This window comes from Oncorhynchus mykiss, chromosome 11 (genome assembly GCF_013265735.2).
Source record: "Oncorhynchus mykiss isolate Arlee chromosome 11, USDA_OmykA_1.1, whole genome shotgun sequence".
NCBI classification, from domain to species: domain Eukaryota; kingdom Metazoa; phylum Chordata; class Actinopteri; order Salmoniformes; family Salmonidae; genus Oncorhynchus; species Oncorhynchus mykiss.
The window spans coordinates 16,356,816-16,370,817 of NC_048575.1; the positions used below are offsets into that span (position 1 = coordinate 16,356,816).

Genomic DNA, 14,002 nt, shown 5'->3' on the forward strand with positions numbered 1-14,002 from the left:
CAGACCAAAGAATCTTGTTTCTCATGGTCTGAGAGTCCTTTGGCTGCCTCCTAGCAGCTGTCATGTGCCTTTTACTGAGAAGTGGCTTCCGTCTCGCCACTCTACCATAAAGACCTGATTGGTGGAGTGCTGCAGAGATTGTTGTCCTTCTAGAAGGTTCTCCCATCTCCACAGAGGAACTCTGGATCTCTGTCAGCGTGACCATCGGATTCTTGCTCACCTTCCTGACCATGGCCCTTCTCCCCCAATTGCTCAGTTTGGCCAGGCGGCCAGCTCTAAGAAGAGTCTTGGTGTTTCCAAACTTCATCCATTTAAGAACGATGGAGGCCACTGTGTTTTTGGGGACCTTCAATGCTGCAGAAATGTTTTGATACCCTTCCCCAGATCTGTGCCTCGACACAATCCTGTCTCTGAGCTCTATGGACAATTCCTTCGACCTCATGGTTTGGCTTTTGCTCTGACATGCACTGTCAACTGTGGGACCTTATATTGACAGGTGTGTGCCTTTCCAAATCATGTCCAATCAATTGAATTTTCCACAGGTGGACTCCAATCAAGTTGTAGAAACATCTCAAGGATGATCATTGGAAACAGGATCCACCTGAGCTCAATTTCGAGTCTCGTAGCAAAGGGTCTAAATACTGTTTTTTATTTTTAATACATTTGTAAAAATGTCTAAAAAACTGTTTTTGCTTTGTCATTATGGATTATTCTGTGTGGAGTATTGAAGAAAATGTTTTATTTAATCCATTTTAGAATAAGGCTGGAAAGTAACAAAATGTGGAAAAAGGAAAAGGAGTCTGAATACTTTTCGATTGCGCTATAGAACAATGCTATGGCTCTGGTAATTACTATGGCAATCATTAACTTTCATATGTTAGTTGGTTGTTAACAAAGCACACAATGAATCCTGAACGTTCCCAAGGAGACATCCATTGAATGTTCCTTGTTGTACCTCAAAGCCTGCTCAGCCACCACGTAACGTTGACCTGTATTGGATTGAGTTCTAGCAATTGTAACTCTGTTGCTAACATAGATAGTGCCAACTCCCCTCTGTGGTATCATGAAAGGTAGCATCATGCTCTCTATCCACTTCTATGAAATCGTAGAGCTGGTGGTGCGAGACGGGCGGTTGGAGTGTGAGCCTACTGGGTTCGTAAACGCCTAGGGACAGGCAAGCTAAAATCCTGTTCCGGGACTGTTCTGGATGGGGCCTTACGGCATTCCCCTCCCCGGTGCTCCACCCAGTCCACCTGGACAGGGACCAGCTCCAACACATCCCACCTGGCATCTCCTGCCTTACCTGCCTGTGGGTTCTCTACCTACAACCGGCTGGGCACCGTGTACCAAGAGCTGGGATGCTTGCCGCAACTACGCTCTCTAGACCTCAGCCGCAACCCACTGGACCTTAGCCTGGTACGGAAGACTGGAAGAGATCATCTGCAGAATGTGCTGCAGTTCCTTGGTAATGAGCTGGAGAGGCTATCTAAGGGCCTCTGTCAGAACCTCTACAACCTGGAGCTGTTGGGCCTATCAAAGAACAGCCTGACTACCCTGCCTGCTGAGGTCATCAGCCTGGGACTGCTGAGGGAGCTGTATGTTACCCAGAACCAGCTGGAGAATGTACCAGAGACACATGGAGCTCTACTATGTCTGCAGGTCAGATACAATACACACACAAGTATGTGGACACCTGCTCGAACATCTCATTCCAAAATCCTAGGCATTAATATGGAATTGGTCCCCCCTTTGCTGCTACAACAGCCTCCACTCTATTGGGAAGGCTTTCCACTAGATGCTGGAACATTGCTGCGGGGACTTGCTTCCATTCAGCCACAAGAGCATTAGTGAGGTTGGGCACTGACTGTGTTTCAATTCATCCCAAAGGTTTTTGATTTGATGTCAGGGCTCTGTGAAAGCCAGTCAAGTTCTTCCACACCGATATCGACAAACCATTTCTAAATGGACCTTGCTTTGTGCACGGGGCATTGTCATGCTGAAACAGGAAAGGGTTTTCCCCAAACTGATACCACAAAGTTGGAAGCACAGAATCGTGTAGACTCTAGAATGTCATTATATGCTGTAGCATTAAGATTTCCCTTCATTGGAACTAAGGGGCCCAAACCATTATTTCTCCTCCACCAAACTGTACAGTTGGCACTATGCATTGGGCCAGGTAGAGTTCTCCTGGCATCCGCCAAACCCAGATTCATCCATCGGACTGCCAGATGGTGAAGCGTGATTTATCACTCCAGAGAACGCGTTTCCACTCCTCCAGAGTCCAATGGCGGCAAGCTTTACACCACTCCAGCCAACGCTTGGCATTGAACATGGTGGTCTTAGGCTTGTGTGCGGCTGCTCGCCCATGGAAACCCATATCATGAAGAACCCAACAAACAGCTCTTGTGCTGACGTTGCTTACAGAGGCAGTTTGGAACTCGGTAGTGAGTGTTGCACCCAAGGAGGATAGACAATTTTTACACACTTGGAGAGTGATGTCATCAACCTTCAGCAAAACTGAAATGAAACCATATTCACTACTATATGGCTCCCTATTCCCTAATATAGTGCTGAACTTTTGGCCAAAGATTCATATGCTGCCACATAGAGCTCTGGCCAAAAGTTGTGCACTATATTAGGGAATATGGAGCACAGAGGTTGGTGGCACCTTAATTGGGGAGGATGGGCTCATGGTAATTGCTGGAGCAGAATCAGACAAATACAACAGGTGTAGACCTTCCAGTGAAATGCTTACTTACGAGCCCCTAACCAACAATGCAGTTTAAAAAAAATACGGAAAAGAATAAGAGATAAAAGTAACAAGTAATTAAAGAGCAGCAGTAAAATAACAATAGTGAGACCATATACAGGGGGTACCGATACAGAGTCAATGTGCAGGGGCACCTGTTAGTTGTGGTAGTATGTACATGTAGGTAGAGTTATTAAAGTGACTATGCATACATAACAACAGAGAGTAGCAGTGGTGTAAAGAGGGGGAGAGAACAATGCAAATAGTCAGGGTAGCCATTTGACTAGATGTTCAGGAGTCTTATGGCTTGGGGGTAGAAGCTGTTTAGAAGCCTCTTGGACCTAGACTTGGCGCTCTGGTACCGCTTGCCGTGCGGAAGCAGAGAGAACAGTCTATGACTAGGGTGGCTGGAGTCTTTGACCATTTGTAGGGCCTTCCTCTAACACTGCCTGGAATAGAGGTCCTGGATGGCAGGAAGCTTGGCCCCAGTGATGTACTGGGCCGTTCGCACTACCCTCTGTAGTGCCTTGCGGTCAGAGGCCAAGCAGTTGCAATACCAGGCAGTGATGAACCATGCTCTCGATGGTGCAGCTGTAGAAGCTTTTGAGGATCTGAGGACCCATGTCAAATATTTTTAGTCTCCTGAGGGGGAATAGGTTTTGTCGTGCCCTCTTCACGACTGTCATGGTGTGCTTGGACCATTAGTTAGTTGTTGATGTGGACACCAAGGAACTTGAAGCTCTCAACCTGCTCCACTACAGCCCCGTCGATGAGAATGGGGGCGGGGCGTACTCTGTCCTATTTTTTCTGTAGTCCACACTTTGTCTTTATCACGTTGAGGGAGAGGTTTTTGTCCTGGCACCACACGGCCAGGTCTCTGACCTCCTCCCTATAGGCTATCTGGTAGTTGATCAGGCCTACTGCGGTTGTGTCATCTGCAAACTTAGTGGTGTTGGAGTCGTGCCTGGCTGTGCAGTCATGAGTGAACAGGGAGTACAGGAGGGGACTGACCACTCTGTCCGCCGCCTGGTAACCACACACCTACCTCTTTCCTCTCCTTTCCCCCCAGCTTTAAAAGAGTTGTATACACAGGATAGCAGGATATCAGCTCTGCCCAAATATATGCCTCTCCTGTGACACCTGGTGGTTCTACAGCTGAATTACAACCCTCTGGTAGAAGTTATGCCTCAGGGCTATACAACTCTACCTAAATGAGACTGGATATACAGATACAGATACATACAGATACATACAGATACTACTAACATACAAACACACGTACAGGTGCATGTAAATAACTGAAGGGTGAACACAGTCTTGTGGCACACAGGAGATCTGGGGTTTTGAACCCAGTTGGTCACACACATAGTGTTTCTGCGAACAGATCCAGGCATGGTGGCAGGGGCTGATGGTCCAGAGGGGCTTCGGAATGTTCCGAGAACTGGAGAAGGACAGAAGAAGAGTGATGGAAGAGAGGAACTTGCAGTGAAGGAGAAGAAAGCACCCGCCAGCAAGAAGAATAAATGATTCAGGTTCTGTTTCTATCGGAGATGAGAGGAGAATGTGAATCCCATTAAACACAATATGACACACTCTACTTTCCACCTGCAGAATTATTACACACACTCCAAGATGTCAAAGGTGTTATTCATGTACCCGGTGCATAATTTATTTAAACAATCAGCATGTCAGAGTGAAGCTAAAAGTCAAATGAACAGAGTTGGCCAAACAGCTCAGATCAGTAGACTCACAGTGTTAGTAGTTTTACTGATATAAACTTCTTACTTTCATCAAAGTCATTGTCAGCGGGAAAACAATGTGCAAACAGTATGGTGTATGTGCATGGTGCTTAACATCACAAGATTATTTTGGGTGCTTGATCTAAAAGACAACATAGTTAATGTGTTTGACCCATATGTTAGAAGTAATAAACATTAGATACATTTACATGAAATCAATTAAAACAAACAAAAGCCCCTCCAATTCTCTTCCCTCTTTCTAGCTCTACTCCTCATTGCGTTCCTCCTCTAGCCCCTCCTGATTGGCAGACGAAGCAAAAGGGACGGGGTCCAACTCTAATAGTACTTTCCTCTTCCTGAGGGCGTGGTTTACCTGCTCCCGCTCCTGGAGGAGAGAAGGATGTAATAACATACATCTGATAGTTCCAGCCATTACAATTGGCCTGATTTTATGCCATATAGATGAAAAGTCAGTACCAAGTCAGTGCGCGTGTGTGTGTGTGTACCTGGGCTGTGAGAGTCCATCGCTGAAGAGAGAGACGTGTCAGCGCAGGTAGATGAGGAAAAGCAGAGAGCAGGGTTGGCAGCCAGGTCAGGGGTGAGGGGTTGGATGTCAGGAGTGAAGGCTTAGAGGTCAGGGGTCGCAGACTAAGGTCCAGCTCCTCCAGTGAGCCCAGCCCCCCCTCTCCTAGCAACCCACACCACCCCTCCTCCCCCACCCCTCCGTTATAGGACAGGTCCAACACACGCAGAGAGGACAGAACGCCACGCTTACATACCACAGCTAGGGGCAGAAGGAAAGATTATTAGACTCACCTGTATTTGTGTCAGTAGGTGTGTATAGAGTGCGTGATAGTGTGTATGCATGTGTGTACCCAGATGAAGCAGGTCGACAGTGGTGAGGTCACAGCTGCTAAGGCGGAGCTCCTGGGTGGCTGACGGCTGCAGAGCTTCCAGTAGCAGTGCCAGACGCCCGCCCACCATCTTACTCCAGGACACATCTATACACTGCAGGTACGGCATAGCTAGAGCTGGAACACACACATACAGAATATTTTATTTGGATTCTAGCCGTCAAACAGAAGCCTCATCTTGAAGTACACTAGACTAGAATAAGAAGCAGCCAGTAATAGTGGAGTACCGAGTGCGCTAAGTGATTCCTGGTTCAGACTGCAGCCGTTGAGTGGGAGGAGTTTAATCTGTGACAGCGGGAGGGCGGAGACAATATCACTGACCACACCCCCAACCTCCTTATTGGATGACAGGTCCAGTTCCGTCAGCTCAGTAAGCGAGGGCAGCGCCTGGACTGGAGACAACACACACTCACATTCAAAGGTACGCATCAACTCAAGACATACCACTTCTCTCTCTCTCACACACACACTCACTGAGGGCCTGTAGGTCTGTGTGTGTGAGGCAGCAGAGGTGCAGGTCCAGGCCGCCCAGATGTGAGAGGAGAGCCAGGTGAGGGGAGAGGAGGGACAGCCCCCCGGCCACACCCTTATTACAGGACAGGTCCAATTGACACAGGGAGCGGAGGCAGTGGAACGAACCACCTGTAGAAAGAGGGGTTGATCAAATTAACAGATCTATGAGGACTGATAGATGAATTAGCCCCTAGACAAACACTAATCGAATGGCCAGTTTCTCTCCCTTATGTGTTTGACTGGCATCTTACCCAACAGGCCGAGGGATTGTGTGGTCAGGCCACAGTCGTGTAGTCGTAGGGTTGTAAGAGAGGGGGTGTGGCTTAGGGAAGGGACTAACCCCCCCAAACCCCACACGCTGCCTTTCCCTGGCTCTGTTTTGGACATGCTGCCTGTGAAAGAAAAACAACATCAAGAAAATCGAAATATCATCTGCAACTAGATCAACTGCCACCAATGCGCCTAATAGGACACATCACTCCTCTGTAAACTGGTCATCTCTGTATACCCGTCGCAAGACCCACTGGTTGATGCTTATTTATAAAACCCTCTTAGGCCTCACTCCCCCCTATCTGAGATATCTACTGCAGCCCTCATCCTCCACATACAACGCCCGTTCTGCTAGCCAAATTCTGTTAAAGGTCCCCAAAGCACACACATCCATGGGTCACTCGTCTTTTCAGTTCGCTGCAGCTAGCGACTGGAACGAGCTGCAACAAACACTCAAACTGGACAGTTTTATCTCAATCTCTTCATTCAAAGACTCAATCATGGACACTCTTACTGACAGTTGTGGCTGCTTTGTGTGATGTATTGTTGTCTCTACCTTCTTGCCCTTTGTGCTGTTGTCTGTGCCCAATATTTTGTTGTCTGTACCCTGTTTTGTGCAGCTACCATGTTGTGCTGCTGCCATGTTGTTGTCATGTTGTGCTGCTGCCATGTTGTTGTCATGTTGTGTTGCTGCCATGCTGTTGTTATCTTATGTCTCTCTTTATGTAGTTTTGTCTTTCTTGTCGTGATGTGCGTTTTGTCCTATATTTTAATTGAATGCATTTTTAATCCCAGCCCCGTCCCCGCAGGAGGCATTTTGCCTTTTGGTAGACCGTCATTGTAAATAAGAATTTTCTCTTAACTGACTTGCCTAGTTAAATAAAAAGGTACAAATGTTTTTATAATAATAAAAAATAATACAATTAATAGATATATATATATATATATATACACAGTATATCACAAAAGTGAGTACACCCCTCAGATTTTTGTAAATATTTGAGTATATCTTTTCATGTGACAACACTGAAGAAATTACACTTTGCTACAATGTAAAGTAGTGAGTGTACAGCTTGTATAACAGTGTAAATTTGCTGTCCCCTCAAAAGATATACTCAAATATTTACAAAAATGTGAGGGGTGTACTCACTTTTGTGATATATATATACACACACACACACACACACACACACACACACACACAGTGGGGCAAAAAAGTATTTAGTCAGCCACCAAGTTCTCCCACTTAAAAAGATGAGAGAGGCCTGTAATTTTCATCATAGGTACACTTCAACTATGACAGACAAAATTAGAAAAGAAAAAAATCCAGAAAATCACATTGTAGGATTTTTTATGAATTTATTTGCAAATGATGGTGGAAAATAAGTATTTGGTCAATAACAAAAGTTATTTACCCTTTGTTGGCAATGACAGAGGTCAAACGTTTTCTGTAAGTCTTCACAAGGTTTTCACACACTGTTGCTGGTATTTTGGCCCATTCCTCCATGCAGATCTCCTCTAGAGCAGTGATGTTTTGTTGCTGGGCAAAATGGACTTTCAACTCCCTCCAAAGATTTTCTATGGGGTTGAGATGTGGAGACTGGCTAGGCCACTCCAGGACCTTGAAATGCTTCTTACGAAGCCACTCCTTCGTTGCCCGGCCGTGTGTTTGGGATCATTGTCATGCTGAAAGACCCAGCCACATTTCATCTTCAATGCCCTTGCTAATGGAAGGAGGTTTTCACTCAAAATCTCACGATACATGGCCCCATTCATTCTTTCCTTTACACGGATCAGTCGTCCTGGTCCCTTTGCAGAAAAACAGCCCCAAAGCATGATGTTTCCACCTCCATGCTTCACAGTAGGTATGGTGTTCTTTGGATGCAACTCAGCATTCTTTGTCCTCCAAACACGACGAGTTGAGTTTTTACCAAAAAGTTATATTTTGGTTTCATCTGACATTCTCCCAATCTTCTTCTGGATCATCCAAATGCTCTCTAGCAAACTTCAGACGGGCCTGACACGTGCCAGACACGTCTGGCACTGCAGGATTTGAGTCCCTGGCGGCGTAGTGTGTTACTGATGGTAGGCTTTGTTACTTTGGTCCCAGCTCTCTGCAGGTCATTCACTAGGTCCCCCCGTGTGGTTCTGGGATTTTTGCTCACCGTTCTTGTGATCATTTTGACCCCATGGGGTGAGATCTTGCGTGGAGCCCCAGATCGAGGGAGATTATCAGTGGTCTTGTATGTCTTCCATTTCCTAATAATTGCTCCCACAGTTGATTTCTTCAAACCAAGCTGCTTACCTATTGCAGATTCTTCCCAGAGTCTTCCCAGCCTGGTGCAGGTCTACAATTTTGTTTCTGGTGTCCTTTGACAGCTCTTTGGTCTTGGCCATAGTAGAGTTTGGAGTGTGACTGTTTGAGGTTGTGGACAGGTGTCTTTTAAACTGATAACAAGTTCAAACAGGTGCCATTAATACAGGTAACGAGTGGAGGACAGAGGAGCCTCTTAAAGAAGAAGATACAGGCCTGTGAAAGCCAGAAATCTTGCTTGATTGTAGGTGAGCAAATACTTATTTTCCACCATAATTTGCAAATAAATTCATAAAAAATCCTACAATGTGATTTTCCGGATTTTTTTTCCTCATTTTGTCTGTCATAGTTGAAGTGTACCTATGATGAAAATGACAGGCCTCTCTCATCTTTTTAAGTGGGAGAACTTGTACAATTGGTGGCTGACTAAATATTTTTTGCCCCACTGTATATAAATTGCAACAAATGAGTAAGGGCTGGCCCCCTTTTCAATTTAGGATTGTTGGCTTCTAGCACCCTTTTACTGTTTTTTTATAATAAAGAGTTGAGCACCGTCCTCTGCTTCGGTCTGTGTGTGGGCCAGGAGAGGGTTGCAAGATGCATCCAACACACACAGTCTGGGGAGAACACTCACTATACCACCTGGGATGAGAGAGAGAGGGGAGAGAGACCTTTAATTTAATCTCGTACAACTTTGTGTTTGTGTGTGTGTCTGTGCATGCATGTGTACGTACCTAGTATAGTAGCGTCAGTTTCAGTGAGCTGGCAGGCCACCAAGTAGAGCTCTCTAAGGGTTGGGTGGAGTTTACCCACAATGCCTTGCAAAGCTGAGCCACCAATACCAGCATTCCAGGATAGGTCCAGAACCTCCAACATCGGAACACACTTCAATGCCTCACCTACACAACACACATAGGCAGTCTGCAAAATTGCCACTAATGTAAAGACACAGTAAGTGTTTAGGTTAGAGTCTCTTTTTAAGCCCCACCCAGAGCAGTGATGTCATCAGCAGTCAGCCTACAGCAGGAGAGCCTGAGGGTTCTGAGTCCACCCACATTCTGGAGGTGAGAGGTCAATGATCTCAGACATCCTCCAATCAGCTCGTTCCATGACAGGTCCATCTCCTCCAATAGAGACAGAGAGGGGAGCAAGGTAGCTGAGAGAGAGAGACAGGGTGGGCACTAAAAGATGACACCAACATAATATGACGAGTATGTGCGTGTGTCTTGAAATGTACATTTGATTTGTGGATCCAAATAAATTATTTAAATGTATGGGTGTACTAACCTAGTTCCAGTACATCAGTAGCAGTGAGGTCGCAGTGAGCCAGACTCAAAGTCCTGCTGTCTGCTCTCTTCCCCAGCCTCTTGACAAACACACACACACGACCCCAGCCCATATCACACACACTCTCTGCTGGGTCAGTTGGGCCAGGAACGACACCTGGGACACAACACAAACACCAAACATATCACATGTTAAGTTATCCTAAGACACACTACAATTCCAGTAAAATGGTACTGACTATGGGCACTAAATACTTTTGCTGCTTATTGAGGTTCTCACAGTCCTCTCACCTGCGCCATCCCTCTCCTCCTCCGCCTCTCTGTCCTCAGGAAGCCCTCCACTCTCCGCTTGGCGGGACAGGAAGCGGCCAGACGTTGACTTCCTGTCTGAGGTCGTGCGTTTCCTGCGGATCTGGTTCATGATGAGGTCAAACGGCGAACGTCCCCGCCCCCGCTGGACATCTGGCCAATCACAAACAGACATGATTAGATGCCTACTCAATCCCAAATTGACCCTTACCCTCTACCCCAACCCAGTTCTTGAGTGTTACAGGGTGTGCAGTATTTTGTTCCAGCTCAGCTCTAACACACCTACTCAGTCAAGTGATCAATTGAGTCAAGGACTGACGTATGGCCATAACAACAGATCAATCAGATTTTCCCATCTCATTCCAAACATTTATCATATTTTAATCATCAGTAGGACATAATCAGTTGGCTAGGAGATTAATATTGGAGCCTAGACCTGTATAGGAGCAAAAACATAAAGCAACATACCTGATGATTCCATTCTTCAGTGCAGCTCAGCAACTCAAATAGCTCTGTAACAGCTTATGATCATACGGTGCACAGATCACACACACGTTGACACAGATACCATTTTACATGACAGTTTCTGCCTAGAAGAGGAGCAATACTTCTGTATTCAATCTTTTGAGTAATAGGCCTACCGAATTTAACACTGAAATCTTATTAAAAACGCAATCGACCTCCCCCAAAGAAACACAAGCTGCGTGCGTCTCGTCTCTTTTATTGCGAAAAACATTACATTTTTCGCCATTCAAAGTTTACGATACATACTTTTTGATCCGTGATATTGCCTGACCGCCGAAATGCGTCTGTCACAGGTGTAGGCTACTTCAGCTCCAAGTAGAGGCTGTCCTGTACAGATATAGGATCGGCTTGCCGTCCCCAAACCCCCTTCAGCTCAATAAACGCCAAATTGACCTTGGATCAGCGTCTACATTTGCGACTCCTTTGGATATTGTCACTCCGTGTTGACGCGTGGTGTCTCGTGCTCTTCAGGTGCTGTCTTCAGTTCTTTATCACAGCAAATCGCCGCATATTTCTACAATGTTCTACAAGGATTTTAAACCTAACCACTCTGGTAGCCATATGCCAAACTCTAAAATTAAATTAAGACCAAAAAGCAACTTTTGTTTTCTTTACTTACGATATAGCCTCGCCAATTTTGACTTTGTGGCTGTGGTAACGAGTTACAACCATCAGGTGTGCCATCCATCCAGGAAGTAGACTTCGGAACTCCTTTAGTAAACAAAAACGACAGCTTGCAACGTAATAAAGATTGAGCTAAAATCCATGTTTTCATCTAGGTCAAACAGAGATGATTGAATGACGCGGAAATATTTGGATTGATCAATAAATATTTTATTTATTACAGGATTACATTCATATAATAACTTAATTATAATTATATTACATATCACCCAAGGATAATAATGCTATAAGACTACTCAAAGGAAACATATGTGGACTTAATGTAAATATTTGGCCATTTTTTACTGGAAATATCTAAGTACAGTAAAAGATGGTTCCCAAAAATCGAGCAAATAATTCAACTTTCGACCTCTGCATAAGAGGGTATGAATCTGAAATGAGACAGTGACAAGGGGCATTGCTATCTCATTTATATACGACAAACACTTTTCCAGGCGTTGTGAGATCTGATTATTTGTGCAACACAACTGCAATAAAGAAGACCTGAAACGCAACTATGTATCTTCTCTAACTAACTGTGCTGGATTTGCACAGAGGCCTTCATTGGTAAGATCCTCAGAGGATGGAGACTACAGCTAAATCAAATCAAATGTATATAGCCCTTCTTACATCAGCTGATATCTCAAAGTGCAGTACAGAAACCCAGCCTAAAACCCCAAACAGAAAGCAATGCAGGTGTAGAAGCACGGTGGCTAGGAAGAACTCCCTAGAAAGGCCAAAACCTAAGAAGAAACCTAGAGAGGAACCAGGCAATGAGGGGTGGCCAGTCCTCTTCTGGCTGTGCCAGGTGGAGATTATAACAGAACATGGCCAAGATGTTCAAATGTTCATAAATGACAAGCAGGGTCAGATAATAATAATCACTGCCTCCCGGGTGGCGCAGTGGTCTAAGGCACTGCATCGCAGTGCTAGCTGTATCGCAGTGCGTCTTGGTTGGGTTGTGTTTCGGAGGACGCATGACTCTCGACCTTCGTCTCTCCCGAGCCCGTACGGGAGTTGTAGCGATGAGACAAGATAGTAACTACTAAAAACAATTGGATACCACAAAATTGGGGGTAAAAAAATAAATACAAATAAAATAATAATAATCACAGTAGTTGTCGAGGGTGCAACAAGTCAGCACCTCAGGAGTAAATGTCAGTTGGTTTTTCATAGCCGATCATTGAGAGTATCTCTACCGCTTCTGCTTTTGAGAGTTGATAACAGCAGGTCTGGGACAGGTAGCACATCCGGTGAACAGGTCAGGGTTCTATAGCCGCAGCCAGAACAGTTGAAACTGGAGCAGCAGCACGGCCAGGTCGACAGCAAGGAGACATCATGCCAGTTAGTCCTGAGGCATGGTCCTAGGGCTCAGGTCCTCCGAGAGAGAGAAAGAGAGAATTAGAGAGAGCATACTTAAATTCACACAGGACACCGGACAAGACAGGAGAAATACTCCAGATATAACAGACTGACAGAAAGATCTCTGCCACGGCACAACCCATCGAAGTGTCGGAATCGCCAGTGGTCACTCTCGATGGTTCCTTTCCTCTGCACAGACTGTGACCACACCCAGGTACCAATTTGTATTTTGCACAACTTCAACATCCCATCTATGTGTCCCTGAGTTAACTCCATCACAACCCATGATCCATGTAAAGTAATCAAATCTCTCTGGGTGGTCAGGAAGCTTCTGTGTCTCTTCACTCTCTCTCACACTGGTCAGATCCTTAGACAATGTGAGATCTGGATGGACAGTGTTGGGGTCCAGAATCACAGGATCTGAAGACAGGGAGAACAAGGTCCTCTTTCTAACAAGGTCCTCTCTGTTCTTGCAAACGCTGTGACTACATGGCAGGATGTCAGGATCCCTGAAGATGTCATGGCACAGAGGACAGGAGAGATCCTCCTATGGGAGAGACGGTTTTGGAGGCTTTGTCTCCTCTGGTGGAAGAGGTTCAGGAGCAGTGTTCTCCTCTGATTGAGGTTTATCTGTCTCCTCAGTAATTGCTGATATAAAAGGTTTCTGTTTCAATATTGGTTATAAGAACCCCAAGATTTCACTTTGTCAGACAGTGAGGGAAAATGTACAGTAAGTGATATTTCCAACCTAATGTGAGTAATTACCTGATGGGTTGTCAATTTGTAGTCCCTCGGCAAGAATGTTGAGGTTTATCTTCCTGAGGATCTCCAGCATTCTCAAGACCATAGGGCTGCATCATGATATCCAGTGTCTTCTCTCTCAGCATGCTCCAACTGGGCCTTTGGGATGTGACTAAAGTAATCAGCACACCATTATTCTGGTGCCATTTAAATCTTAGTCTCCTTTCTTCAGCTCCTCCAAAGTGTTCAGCAGCAGCTCAGGAACTGATTTCCCCAGTGTAGATCACCAGATAGACGACCACAAAGTGGTTTACTTTATAGTTTTTGGAAGGCAGTATTCATGCATTTCCCATTATCCTATAACATTCAGACCGAGCTGAATGTTATAGCACTGAGCAGAACTTTATCCCAACAGGTGAGTTAGGGGTGGAGTTTACAGATAAATCATTACTGAGTGTGTTTTTAGCTGTACTCAGGCTTTACATGTGACTTCTCTCATGTTTTTTTGTTAATACATTATTCATAAACCCTCTTTGTATTCTTGCCACTTGCCTGCTTTAATTGGACAGAAACATGTGTAAATAGATCATTGCATAATAAAAAGTATCCAATCAAAC

General features: G+C 45.3%; 1 protein-coding gene across 2 annotated transcripts; it reads right to left on the reverse strand.

The window, feature by feature from the left end:
• Window positions 1-4,384: 4,384 nt before the first annotated feature.
• On the reverse strand, window positions 4,385-11,317 carry lrrc31 (leucine rich repeat containing 31). Of its 2 annotated transcripts, none has more exons than XM_021620339.2 (13): window positions 10,866-11,317; window positions 10,563-10,615; window positions 10,077-10,247; window positions 9,787-9,942; window positions 9,488-9,655; window positions 9,234-9,398; window positions 9,052-9,141; window positions 6,167-6,307; window positions 5,877-6,044; window positions 5,630-5,794; window positions 5,364-5,519; window positions 4,995-5,272; window positions 4,385-4,873 (listed from the first exon to the last, which is right to left on the reverse strand). In XM_021620339.2, exons 2-13 carry the CDS (start codon window positions 10,573-10,575, stop codon window positions 4,754-4,756), a joined length of 1,791 nt encoding a protein of 596 aa, XP_021476014.2. In that variant the 5' UTR covers window positions 10,576-10,615; window positions 10,866-11,317; the 3' UTR covers window positions 4,385-4,753. The 2 variants fall into 2 exon arrangements, with proteins under 2 accessions (XP_021476014.2, XP_021476015.2); XM_021620340.2 differs by having other exon boundaries at window positions 11,239-11,310.
• Between the last annotated feature and the right edge of the window lie 2,685 nt (window positions 11,318-14,002).